The following is a 13461-nucleotide window of genomic DNA, read 5'->3' as shown; positions in this document are numbered from 1 at the left end:
CACTTTACTATGTGCCATGTGCTTACTTGCTGGGATAGATACAAGGTTATCAGGTTGTCCCACTTGGGGCTTACAGTCTTAATCCTCATTTTACAGATGAAGTAACTGAGGCCCAGAGAAGTGAAATGACTTGCCCAGGGTCACACAGCAGACAAGTGGCAGAGGCAGGATTAGAACCCATGTCCTCTGACTCCCAAGCCTGTGCTCTTTCCACTGAGCCATGCTGCTTCTCTGAGCCACGCTGCTTCTCTAACTGGAGGAGAGGAAGTGGAGACAGTGGGTGTAGACAATTCGCCCCAGGAATTTGGAGGAGAATGGTAGGAGGGAGATGGAGTAATAGTGGAGGGAGCTGTGGGGTCAAGGAAGGGTTTTTTTAGGATAGGAGGTGCCTAAGCATAGTTGAAAGTAGTGGGGAAGAAGCCACTGGAAAGTGAATGATTGAAGACGGCAGTCAAGAAGGGGGCAGGTGTTTTAATAAGGTATGAACATATTGCAGGTGTAAGGTATAGATTTTGAGAGGAGTCGAGAAATCTCTTCATGAGAAACTCCTGGGAATATCGGGGGAGTCAGAAAGTGTGGAAGAGGTGGGGGAGACTGGTGAGGAGCAGGGGATATTTTAGGGAGCCTGATGGTTTTGATTTTGTTCAAATGTTTGGCCAGGTCAATGGGAAAAGAGATGGAGGGGGCAGGGGGACTGGAAGTTTGAAGAGAGATTTAAAAATCTGGAACAGCTGTCAGGGGCAATGGATATGGGAGCCAAATACGATCACAGCTGTCTCCATGTTCAGAGCCCTTGTGAAATTTTGTCTCCTTTAGGAGGCTTTTCCTGATTAATTTTTCTTCTCCCAGGTCACATCCTCTTTCTATCATTTCAGCACTTTTGTCTTCACTATTTCCCATTGCATTTTTTGTACATTTCATTTTACATATGCTATTATTTGAGCCATTTGTTCTGTTTGTAAACTATTTTATGTCTCCTTAGCTAGATTGTAAGCTCCTGCTGTTCCAAGTGCTTAGTACAGTGCTCTGAACTGTAACAGGGATTATATAATTCAGTGTGAAGTTGGGCGTCTTGGTGGAGTCCTCAGAAAGATTCTGACATGGGAGAATTGGAGTGATCCTTTTTTTCCCCCTGAAAAACTGAGCAACAAAAGGGAAAGTTAGGTGAAAGTGAAATTCACTGTTCTTTTCTGGAACTCTTCCAAACCTGAGAGGTTGGGGGTGAAGAGTCCCTAAGAGAGAAGTAGAATGTTGGCATCTGATTAGATTTGTGTTTTTTCATACATATTTTCCTCTTCCTTTCCCACCCAGAGTGAGAATTTAAAGTCTGAAATAAGGCAGGCTCAAAGTTCTGTTATCCTCCTGAGAGATACTGAGAGAGAACAGTGAACTAGGAGGAGGCTTAGGTTCTGTTTTAGGTTCTGGTTTTGGTTTAAGTGAGTTACTTAGTAAGAACAAAAACACCAAACTGGGTTATAATCGTTTCAGCCAATCTGTCAGTCATTCAGTCGATGGTATTTACTGAGGGCTTTCACTATATGTGCCTGAGCACTCTACTAGGCGTTTGGGAGAGAGCAGTACGGTAGAATTGATAGATACCATTCCCTGCCTACAAGAAGCTCAGGGTCTAGAGCCCATTGTTATGGATCAGATTTGGTCTGAAGTGATAGAGACCCTTCCTCAAATCTGACAGAAAATTACTCTCTCCCACTTCAAAGCCTTATTGAAGGTACATCTCTTGCAAGGGGCCTTCCCTGACTTAAGGCCCTCTTTCCTCTTCTCCCACTCCTTTCTGCATCACCCTGACTCTCATCTTTATTCATCCCCCCTCCCAGCCCCACTCTGTCCCTTACAGAGCTAATTTGTTTGTATTAATGCCTATCTCCCCCACTGTAGACTGTAAACTTGTTGTGGGTAGGGAATGTGTCCAGTTAGTACAGTGCTCTGCACACCCTAAGCGCTCAATAAATATGATTGAATGAATGACTGAGCGAGGCCAGGGATTGAATTCCCAAGCTTCAGATGAGGGAACTGTGGTACAGGAAAGTTAAGTGACTTGCCCAAGGTCACAAATCAGGTTTGTAGTGGAGCTGGGATTAGAAATCAGGTTCTCTTACTCCCAGGCCAGTGCTCTGTCCACAGGGCTGCACTGCTTCCCTGGTTCATTAGTAACCAAGAGGGAAGAGGAAGGATGCAGAGCACAGTTGGCAGTAAAGTAAGTTGTTGGTGAGCAATGAAGCGTAGGATTAGGCATTTGGATTTGATACTAGTGGCACCAGAGAGTCCATGGAACTTTTGAGCAGGTGAGTGGCAGCATCAGACTGATGTTGAGAAGGACAGTACATTCTGCCAGTTAGATTGGAGCCGGGAAAGACTGAAATCTGGGACACCAGAAGGAGACATCTTGCAAGAACCCAAGAGGGTGTGTTCTAAGTGAAAGGGTAGTTAAGATAGGTAGGATTGATAATGATGGAGAAATTAGGAATTGATGATGGTCTTTTAGAGCCTGTTTGAATTTTAGCATCTGATGGGTAAGGTTTGATCTTCTGGTACTTGTGTATAACCTAATAATAATAATGTTGGTATTTGTTAAGCGCTTACTATGTGCCAAGCACTGTTCTAAGTGCTGAGGTAGACACAGGGGAATCAGGTTGTCCCACGTGGGGCTCACAGTCTTCATCCCCATTTTACAGATGAGGTAACTGAGGCACCGAGAAGTTAAGTGACTTGCCCAAAGTCACACAGCTGACAAATGGCCGAGCCAGGATTTGAACCCATGACCTCTGACTCCAGAGCCCGTGCTCTTTCCACTGAGCCACACTGCTTCTCTAACCTGATGACCTTGGGGCCTATTTCACCCTGGGACCTCTCACCCACATCCTGCCTCTGGCGTGGAATGCCCTCTCTCTTCATATCCGATAGATGAGCAATCTTCCTGTATTCAAAGCCTTATTGAAAGCACATCTCCTCCATGAGGCCTTCCCCGACTAAGCCCTCACTTCATCTTCTCGTAACCTTCTGCATCATCCTTGCACTTGGATTTGCTCCTTTTATTCACCCGTCCCTCAGCTCCACAGTACTTAAATACATACATTATTTATATTAATATCTGTCCACACCTATAAACTGTGAGCTTGTTGTGGGCAAGAAATGTATCTACCAACTCTGTTGTATTGTACTTTCCAGAAAAAATATGATAGATTGGGGCTTGGCAAGGTTATGAAAGTCTACTGTCTACTTTTTATTTAGGTGTATTCTGATTACTCCCTGTCTTTTTTTTTTTTATTACAAACTAGAGCTACCCTAAGGTGGATGAAAAGAACTTCAAAATGACTCTTCAGCCACGTAAACTTCCTGAATGGATGTCTTCCCAGGATAAGGTATGATGTTCACTGTCGTTTTACTTCTCTGCTCTGCGAATAGTAAGCACTCAAGTAGCATTTCCTCATCTGTATACTGGAGATTGACTCCTTCTCCCTCTCCCTACATATTGGAGACTCTGAGCTCCCTTTGGAATAGAGGCTGTGTCCTCCCTGGTGATCTCATATCTACTCCTGCACTTGGTACAGTGCTCAGCAAATAGAAAGCGCTTAACAAGTACCAAAAAAATTAATTGATTCTGTGGAAGAGATTCAGCCACACTTGCACACAGTGATGAAATATGTGCCCTTTGGGCATTTGGTATTCACTCCTCCTTCAACTCTATGGAATTACATACATACCTATAAGTTTTATATTGTAAATTGTTTGTTAGTATCCGTATCACCCTCTAGACTATAAGATTATTATTATTACATTTTTTAAGTGCTTACTATATGTCATGCAGGTGCTGGGGTAGATGCAAGTTAATTAGGTTAGTCATGTCCCCCTGTCCCTTACAGAGCTCACTGTCTAAGTAGGACAGAGAAATTAAATGACTTGTCCAAAGTCACACGGCAAGCAATTGGTAGAACTAGGATTAGAACCAAGGTCCTCTGGCTCCCGAACCTGTTCATTTTCCATTAAGCCATACTGCTTTGTTGTGGGCAAGGCGCATGTCTTCCTGCTCTGTTCTACTGCATTCTCCCAAGCACTTAGAACAGTGCTTTGCACACGCTCATACTCAATAAATACCATTGATTGATATCACTGACAGCAATGTGGTCTTCCATTCTGGACTGTAAACTCGTTATGGGCAGAGAATTCTCTTGTATTGTACTCTCCCATGTGCTTAGGACAGTACTCTGCACATATTAAGCACTCTATAAGTACCATTAATTGATTAATTGATTTAAAGACAGAGATACTTGAGAATATTAAAAATGCCATTTGTGGGTCAGATGGATGAGCAATTATTGGAGGTTTTTGAAAAGTGGCGAGATGTGAACTGAATGTTTTGGGTTTTTTTTTTTTTGAAGAAAAATGATCAGGCACTACAGTGAAGTGTGGACTGGAGTGGGGAGAGACAGGCAGAGATGTCAGCGAGGAGGCTAATGTAGTCAACGTAGGATATAAGTGCTTGGATCAGCGAGGAGCAATTTGGATGGAGAGACAAGGGTAGAATTTAGCAATGATATGAAGGTAGAACTGACAGGATTTAGTAACAGGTTGAATATGTGGGTTGAATGGGAGATGAGTCAAGGATAATGCCTAACAAGCTTGAGAGACAGGGAATATAGTGGTATTATCTACAATTAAGGGAAAGACATGGGGGAGGACAGGGTTTGAGTGGGAATATAAGCAGTTCTGTTTTGGACATGTTAAGTTTAAGTTGTTGGCAAGACATCCAAGTAGGGATATCCTGAAGGCAGGAGGAAATGTGAGATTGCAGAGAAGGAGAGAAGTCACTGCTGGAGAGGTAGATTTGGGAAACATCAGATTTGGGATGTGTGTAGTAGCCAAGTTCAGATGCTTGCCACCTCCCCCAAGGACTTAATTCGTCCATTGACTAGCCATGCCTGGAGCACCAGTATCTTTGGGCAGAGACCTGGCACATTTGAAGTGTATGATTGAGCCCTTATGTTGTGGGTTGCAGCAGCATGCAAGAAGCAGAGAAGCAGCATGGCTTAGTGGAATGAGAACAGGTTTGGGAGTCAGAGGACGTGGGTTCTAATACTGGCTCTGCCACTTGTCTGCTGTGTGACCTTGGGCAAGCTGCTTAACTTCTCTGAGCCTCAGTTTACTCATTTGTAAAATGGGGATTAAGACTGAACCTCACATGGGACAACCTGATTACCTTGTATCTACTCCAGTGCTTAGAGCAGTGCTTGGCACATAGTAAGCACTTAACAAATACCATAATAATTATTATTATTAGAGATGTATTTGAAATTCCGGGACTGACAGCTGCATAGCCCAAGTTAGTTGCAGAAAGAAAAGTAGCTTTTTAAAAAAAATTGGTACTTGTCAAGCACTTATTGTATCAAGCACTGTTCTAAGCACTGGAGGGGCGGGGGCACCTTTATCAGCTTGGAAACAGTCCCTGTCCCACGTGGAGCTTATAGTCTAAGTTGGAGAGAGGAGAATTCTATCCCTGTTTTACTGATGCGGTGTCTGAAGCACAGGAAATTTAAGTGATTTGCTCAATATCACACAGCAGTCATGTAGCAGAGAAGAGATTAGAACCCAGATCATCTGACTCCTAACCCCATGATCTTTCCACTAGACCACACTGCTTCCCATGCTTCTTCTTGTGCTCCTCATCTTCCTTCCCAGGTCACTTGGGTGTTCTAACTAGGAGCTAGATGCCTGTTCCTGTACAAATTAAACACTGTACAAATTATTTCCTTCATGTATATGAGTATCTGTTGGATGCTTGGCATTTTTCTCAGTGCTTGGGAGCACACACTTCCAAGGGCGTAGTATTGTGCTCTGCACAAAGTAAGCACTCAATAAAAAACTTTTACTGATTGATTCCAGTAAAAGTAATGCAATACAATCCCTATCCTTGGAGTTGGATCCTTTTTAAAGGCATAACCCATGTTCTGTTCCTTGAAAATGTTGTTATAGAGTATCTTTTGGATGCTTGGCATTTTACTCAGTGCTTGGGAGCACACACTTCCAAGGGTGTAGTACTGTGCTCTGCACAAAGTAAGCACTCAATAAAAAACTTTTACTGATTGATTCCAGTAAAAGTAATGCAATACAATCCCTATCCTTGGAGTTGGATCCTTTTTAAAGGCATAACCCATGTTCTGTTCCTTGAAAATGTTGTTATAACATTTATAAATTAGGACCCATTCTAGAACCTCTGGAAAGGTAACATGAAATTTCTTTGCACACCATGTACAATAAAGATAAATGTCACTAAGTGAGAGTAATTTAAAATATAACATTGCGATATTAAATGAGCTGTAATATGGTTAAGTGTCTTAGCAAGAGGCTGCAGAACTAGAAGCTTGTTCAGCTGATTATGGTTTTATTACCTTAGGGAAGAATTGGTTCAATTTAGCCTTCAATAGCTTTCTTATTTTCTTCATAAAGCACCCTGTAGCAGGCTAACTTCTTCTGAAGATCTCTGCACTCCTTTGAACTCTTCTCTTCATTAGGGTCTTCAATCATATTTGTAATTTGTATTGTTGAGTATTGATGCCAGACCCTTAAATCCAATTTTTTAGCTGGAGGAAGAAACCCATAACTACATCTTAATTTGGAGTTTGTTCTGGATAAGATGCATTTACCAGCATTCCTCTGTTCTCTCCCCCAAAAACCATCTCATCCATATATGCTGTCAAATTTGATTTGAGGGCAGTGGGGTGGATTTCATACCCTGCCTCCTAATTCTCATTGTGACTGTGACTGTTTATTGAAATTTCATTAGCATGAGCTTTCCAGGAACCAGTTTAAAAAATTTTTACTTTTATTTCCAAATCCCTTATTCTTTGGGCTTAAAAGTACCAGTGTTCTTAGTGCTACTCTAAGGCAGGGCAAGTCGGGAGACTGCTTTGGTATTGGGGAGATAAATGAAGCCAGACTTTCGTCGTCAATCGTCTCTTTTTTTCTGACTCCAAAGAATATCTCTTATTGTCTCCTGATTTAATCTAATCTGGGAGATTTGAGTTTGCTTCAAAAATGGATCCTTTTTTACTGTGATCAGTTTTGATTGCTATCAGACCAGTTTAAATCTTTTAGGATTTATCAGTTGTTTCTATGTTTTTTAATGGTAACTGTAATCTCTCATTAGATTTACCAGGAAGGCTAAAGCTAAACATGCATGGAATTCACCTGAATAGGGGATAAAATAATTTAAAATTTGATTAATTTTATTAGTTTAGGGTGCTATTTTACTCTGTTCCCTGAATCTAGACCTACATCTGAATGAAGAAAATTAATCATTCATGCATTGTAATTGTATCTGTTGTAAACTGTAACACTTATTTTCAGAAGATCATTCTGGAAGATGACCTTCCCTTCTTAGAATTCACGGGATCCATTGTTTATAGCTACGAAGCTGGTGATTGTTCTTTCTTGTCAGAAGATATTCGGTAAGGGAGTTGGCTCTCTGAAGCTTGAATTTCTCCTTTTTAAAGAGTAATAATAATTTATAATGCTGTAGATTGTATGCCAAATTTCACAGTCAGAATAGATATAGGCTCATTATATCATTGTATTTCATTATTCTCTTTTCGATGTGATAACTTTCTTTTTTCTGTAAAAAATGTATAATTTTCCTTTAAATAAGGTTTATATAAGGTCTAAAATTAGTACATGGAGACTTTAAGCGTGCTTATAAATTAGTCTGAAAGTGTGATATATCTTTATCATTTTTTCTGGAATGTAACATGTCAAGATCTATAAATTACATATTATAAATTATTTATATTTATGTGTGTCTCCCTCTCGACTTTAAACTCATCGTGGTCAGAGACTGAGGGCAGTGGGGATGGGAGTCAGTAAGAATGGAGATAATTCTGTTGTGTTGTGCTCTCCCAAATGCTTAGTACAATGCTCTGCACATAGTAAGTGCTCAATAAGTACAGTTGATTGACTGATTAACATTTAAGTAAGTGTCTCTATAAAGCTACAGAACAGTCAATTGAAAATTAGTCACCTTGGGGAAATTAAGTTCCACTGTAAACAGTTAATATATTGCCAAAGAAATACTACCTGATGCTTGTTTGGACATATATTGCTGTGAGAGCTGAGCTTATGATGGATGCCACATTCTACTTTTTAAGGAGCCGTAGCTCCCACAGTGTCATTGATATGCCATTCTTCATAACACATGTCAAGGCAGAATCACAAACAACAAAGTCCTGAACACCCAAGAAGTTGCTACAAAATGAACTTAAAGTGGGAAGGCCATAGGAACAGAAGGGAGAAGAAACAGTTAAAAGATTCACTGAAGCATCGCCATCCAGAAGACAGTATGAGCTGTCCTTGGACTTAATCATTGGTATTCATTGAGCACTTACTATGTACAGAGCACTATACTAAGTGCTTGGGAGAGCACAACAGATTTGATAAGTACGCTCTGCTCACAAGGACCTTCCATTCTAGAAGGGAAGACATGATTGGTTCTTGAAATCTGTATCTTAAGTTAAAGCGTTGTAAATTTGACTGATTTTCCGCTACGGAACAGTATTAAAAGTGGTTACTGGGTCCTGATCTATGGCCAGTATCCTTTTTGTTCCAAAATTACCCTGAAGTGCGTATTTATTCAATTAAAGATTAATGTACTTTATATTGTAAACAGCAATCATTTTACTATAAATAGCAATCTATTGACACGGGATTGCAGGGCAGCTCTGTATTTTTGCCGTATTTTACTAAAATTATCTTGAATTGCGTACTGAATTAAAGTTAAATAATAATGTATCATATTGCAAAGGGCAATCATATTAGCAACATTAAAAAAGCAATCACATTGACATGGGGTTACAGGGTAGGTCCAGCTGTGGCTATTGTGGCTGCTTCTGCTGGCACTGCCAACTCCTATGAAAGGAAATGGAACCTATGCTTCGTTCATGGGGATGTGGAAGGAAGGGAAGAAGGGAGCTGGAAGAGAATCCCCATGTGTACTCCCCTTCTTGAGCTACAGAGTCACCACTCCTCCAAGACTAAAGCCTAATTTCTTCTTCTCCCATTCCCTTCTGCATTACCTGATTTGCTCCTTTTATTTACCATCCCCACCAGCCCCACAGCACTTATGTACATAGCCGTAATTTATTTATTTATATTAATGTCTGGTTTCCCCTACAGACTATACGTTTGTTGTGGGCAGGGACTATGTCTACCAACTCTGTTATATTGTACTCTCCCAAGTGCTGTGTGCTGCACACAGACAGTAAGCATTCAATAAATATGATCGATTGATTGATTAACTGTCATGGTAGACAGACCAGCTTGTAAACGGAAAACTTGAATGAAGATAACTTTTTTGAATGTCGAGGGTGAATGGAAAACTTGAATGAGGATAACATTTTTGAATGTCGAGGATGATTTCAAATGAAACTATTTTAGTAGGCTGAATTTTTTCGTCAGGAAAAACTAACGCACTGATTTGGGCTCTATGCCAGAGTGAAAAGCAGCGCTGCCAGAATGAAACATTTAGATCCTTTCTCGGTGGGAAGTCCAAGACTTAAGATACTTTGTGCCTCAGTCCATCATCAGCCCCCCTCTTCATATACAAGCCATTCAGAGATATGTGTATAAGGCAGACCCCATTTCTTTCATGTTCTGTAGCTATCTCAAATGTGTAGCTGTTTTTAGCCAACTTGGACACATCTAGGAATGTTCCTCATTGGTTGTGTCTTCTATGAACATGAAGGCCCTGAGCATCCTCAGTTGTGCTGCTGCCTATGTTTATGCAGTAGCTAAGAATAGATTGGATGCATGCTAATAATAATAATAGTAATAATGATGACGGTATTTGTTAAGCGCTTACTTACTATGTGTCAGGCATCCTGTAAATGTTCAGTCCAACCTGTATGAAACAGTGATGGAAGAAATTGGACTTGAGAATTACTGCCCCAAATTGTGGACAGAATTGAAGAGAGTATCTGTTCAACACTGGAATTATGGAGAGGATAGAAGGCCAAGATAATGCTAAGACACAAATCACAACAGAATTCTAGTTTGACAACTCATATGCCTGAATTTGGCATATGCTGCAAGCTCATTATTTCTTAAGAGTAACACAGTAGTGTCACCCAAGGATCTTAAGCCATTTTGCTAACAAACTCCTTACATTCTTCTATTGTACTTTCTCACTACACTGGCCTTATTGTGTAGATAGGAAGAATGAGAAAATTTCTCTAAGACCATCAATGAGATTGCAAGCCTGGACTTTGTATTATACCTAAGGAAAGTATCCTGTTGCCTTTCCTGTTTCAGAATTCCCCAGAACTAGGCATCTTGGGGCCCCCTCTTCAGAGTGGAGATAGCTTTGTTGTAACTTATCCTGAAGGACAGATGACAATAGGAAAGCTCCCTTCCTTTCTTCCCAAAAGGGAACTTTTTTAAAGTAAAAAGGTGGGGTTTTGTGAATGGATACTTTACAGGTAAGCTATTGTACTTAGAGGAGATAGACAAAATAGTTTACAGACAGGTGAGAAAAGAATATGGAGAGATGGATAGGTGAATGAATAGTACTTAAATAGAAGAGCATGTAAATTACTTTCTACACAGCAGCTGTGGAAGACTATGAGTGTGAAAGTGCTGAGGCAGTGATTGGGAGGAGAATAGAAATAATTGGGGAAAGCTTCTCAGAGGAAGTGGCACTTCAAGAAGAATTTGAAGATGATGAGAGCTGGGCTCTAGTGGAGTTGAAGGGGGAAGGATTTCTAGGTAGGAGGAAGGTCATGAACAGATTGGTCAGGGAGAGTTGACAATGAGGCACAGGGGAAAGGTGAGCTTGGGAAGTAAAAGATGTGAACTGGGGTGTAGTGGGAGAAGAATGCAAAAATAAAAGAGATGATGGAGTGCCTTAAAGCCATTGATCAGGAGTTTCTGGTCAATGTGGAGAGGAATGATAAAGTATGAATGGTTTTTTAAACACTTGGTACTTATATGCTAGGAGGAAACAAAAAAATGGATGTGAAAATTAGGCATGGTCCCTGGCCGTCAAGAGGCTCTCAGAATAAGGGAGGATAGAGGGGATGGGCAACAGGCAAATGAGGAGGAATGAAACAATAAAAACAGAAAAACAACATGAAAGTTGACATCTTATATATATATAATGAGGAAGATAAAACCTTTTGGCCAGAAGAGCAGAGTTTGGGCTTGTGGTGGCTCTTTGTGCTAGGCCAGGGATAAAAGCTGCTGCTGTGCACTGTCAGCATGACCGCCATTAGCTAGCCAGCCATGTGTCCTTTCCAGGAACCAGCACTGACTCTCTGGGCCATTCAGTAGAATCCATCCCATGCTGTCTTCCACACCCTGTTAGGAAACAGGAAAGCATGAAGTGTCCACAAAACCTTTGGAAGACTGGTTGCTGTGGTTGCGGGTGTGCCTTGGTGTCTGACATTATACTCCTCTAACCACAGCATCCTACTGATATTATCTTAATTTTGTGTATTTGTCTTGTTTTAGTGTTGCATCATTCCTGAGGTGGCTGTCTCCAGTCCCTTCTTCCCACTTATACTCTTAGATTGTGAGCCTATTGAGGGCCAGGGACCATGTCTAAATCTCACCTGTATATTCTCTTCCAGCCCTCAGTTCAATGCTCTGCACACAGAGACGCTTAATAAATACTATTACTACTACTACAGCTGACAGATCACCACTCTCCCTATTTTCAAAGCCCTACTAAAATCGTATCTCCTCGAAGTGGCCTTCCCTGACTAAGCCCTCATTCCCTCTGAGTCACCTATGCACTTAGGTCTGTTCCTCTTAAACAATTTCATACTCACTCACCCCTGGCCTCACAGCACTTATTCGCTGTTGCTTCCTTTATTTCAGTGTCTGACTCTCCACACTAGATCGTAGACTCCTTGAAGGCAGGGATCAGATCTACCAACTCTATTGTATTTTATCAATCAGAAGTATTTACTGAGTACTTACTGCTCAAAGACCACTGTACTAAGCACTTGGGAGAGCACAAAGCAACAGAGATGGTAGTCATGTTTCCTGCTCATAAGGAGCTCTCCCAAGCCCTTAGTGCAGTGTTCTGCACACAGTAAGTGCTCAATAAATACCACTGATTGAGTGATTGATTGAATAGGTGGGCTTGCAAATGTGTGAGTAGGGGTTTAATGGGAGAAGAACGAGGAAAATTTGTTTGCTCCCATGACTTCAACTACCATCTTTACGTGGATGATTCCCAAACCTACTTCTCCAGTCCTGACCTCTTTCCATCTCTGCAGTCTTGCATTTCCTCCTGCTTTCAGGATGTCTCTACTGGGATGTCTCACTGACACCTCAAACTTAACCCATCTTTCCATCCAGACTCTTATCTTTCCCATCACTGTAGACAACATCATTCCCCCCCCCCCCCCCATTTTAGAAGCCTATAATTTTGGGATTGTCCTAGACTCATCTCTCTCATTCAATCCACATATTGAATCTGCCTCCAAAGCCTGGCAGTTATCATATCCCTCCTTGACTACTGCATCGACTTCCTCACTGACCACCCTGCTCCTGTCTCTCCCCACTCCAGTCCTTGCTTCCTTATTCTACCTGGATCATTTTTCTAAAAAAAAGTTCAGTTTACATCTCCCCACTCCTCAAATCCTCCAGTGATTGCCCATCCACCCCACATCAAACAAAAACTCATTTCCATTGGCTTTAAAGCACATAATCAGCTCGCCTCTTCCTACATTACCTCGCTGATTTCCTGCTACAGCCTACTTAGCCCACAAACTTTTCTCAGCCATCCTACTCACTGTACCTTAATCTCATCTGTCTCATGGCTGACCCCTTGCCTAAGTCCTCCATCTGGCCTGGAATTCTCTCCCCCTTCATATCACTCAATCAATTGTATTTATTATTTACTGTGTGCAGAGCCCTGTACTAAGCATTTGGGAGACTACAGTAGATCAGAGTTGCTAGATCTGAAAGACCACCCTTCTCCTTACCATCAAAGCCTTATTAAAAATCACATTTCCTCCAAGAGACTTTGCCTGAATCACCTTTCATTTTCTCTCCCTTTTGCCTTTCCTATACACCTGGACTTGTAGAGAAGCAGCGTGGCTCAGTGGAAAGAGCATGGGCTTTGGAGTCAGAGGTCATGGGTTCGAATCTATGCTCTGCCACTTGTCAGCTGTGTGACTGTGGGCAAGTCACTTAACTTCTCGGTGCCTCAGTTACCTCATCTGTACAATGGGGATTTACTGTGAGCCTCACGTGGAACAACCTGATTACCTTGTATCTACCCCAGTGCTTAGAACAGTGCTCTGCACATAGTAAGCGCTTAACAAATACCAACATTATTATTATTATTATTACTCTTTTAAGCACTTGATATTTACTCCAACCTCAGCCCTACAAGGTTTATGCACATATCTAAAAACTACTGTGTGTCTCCCTCTTTAGACTGTAAGG

The 13461-nt window shown here is 41.4% G+C and overlaps 1 protein-coding gene across 5 annotated transcripts in view; it reads left to right on the top strand.

Annotated features, from left to right (window-relative positions):
* Positions 1-13461, top strand: part of WRN (WRN RecQ like helicase) — a 111707-nt gene that overhangs the window by 10100 nt on the left and 88146 nt on the right. For 3 of the 5 annotated variants that reach the window (XM_029065705.2, XM_029065699.2, XM_029065703.2), the window contains exons 2-3: positions 3297-3380; positions 7363-7463. In XM_029065705.2, coding sequence (XP_028921538.1) covers positions 3330-3380; positions 7363-7463 — 152 coding nt within the window. In that variant the 5' untranslated portion in view covers positions 3297-3329. Of the gene's footprint in view, positions 1-3294; positions 3381-7362; positions 7464-13461 lie in introns of those variants that run through there. The other 2 variants (XM_029065704.2, XM_029065706.2) reach the window with 2 other exon arrangements.

This window comes from Ornithorhynchus anatinus, chromosome 5 (assembly GCF_004115215.2).
Source record: "Ornithorhynchus anatinus isolate Pmale09 chromosome 5, mOrnAna1.pri.v4, whole genome shotgun sequence".
NCBI classification, from domain to species: domain Eukaryota; kingdom Metazoa; phylum Chordata; class Mammalia; order Monotremata; family Ornithorhynchidae; genus Ornithorhynchus; species Ornithorhynchus anatinus.
Note: the sequence above shows the minus strand (reverse complement) of the source record. Positions and strands in the feature narration are given on the sequence as shown.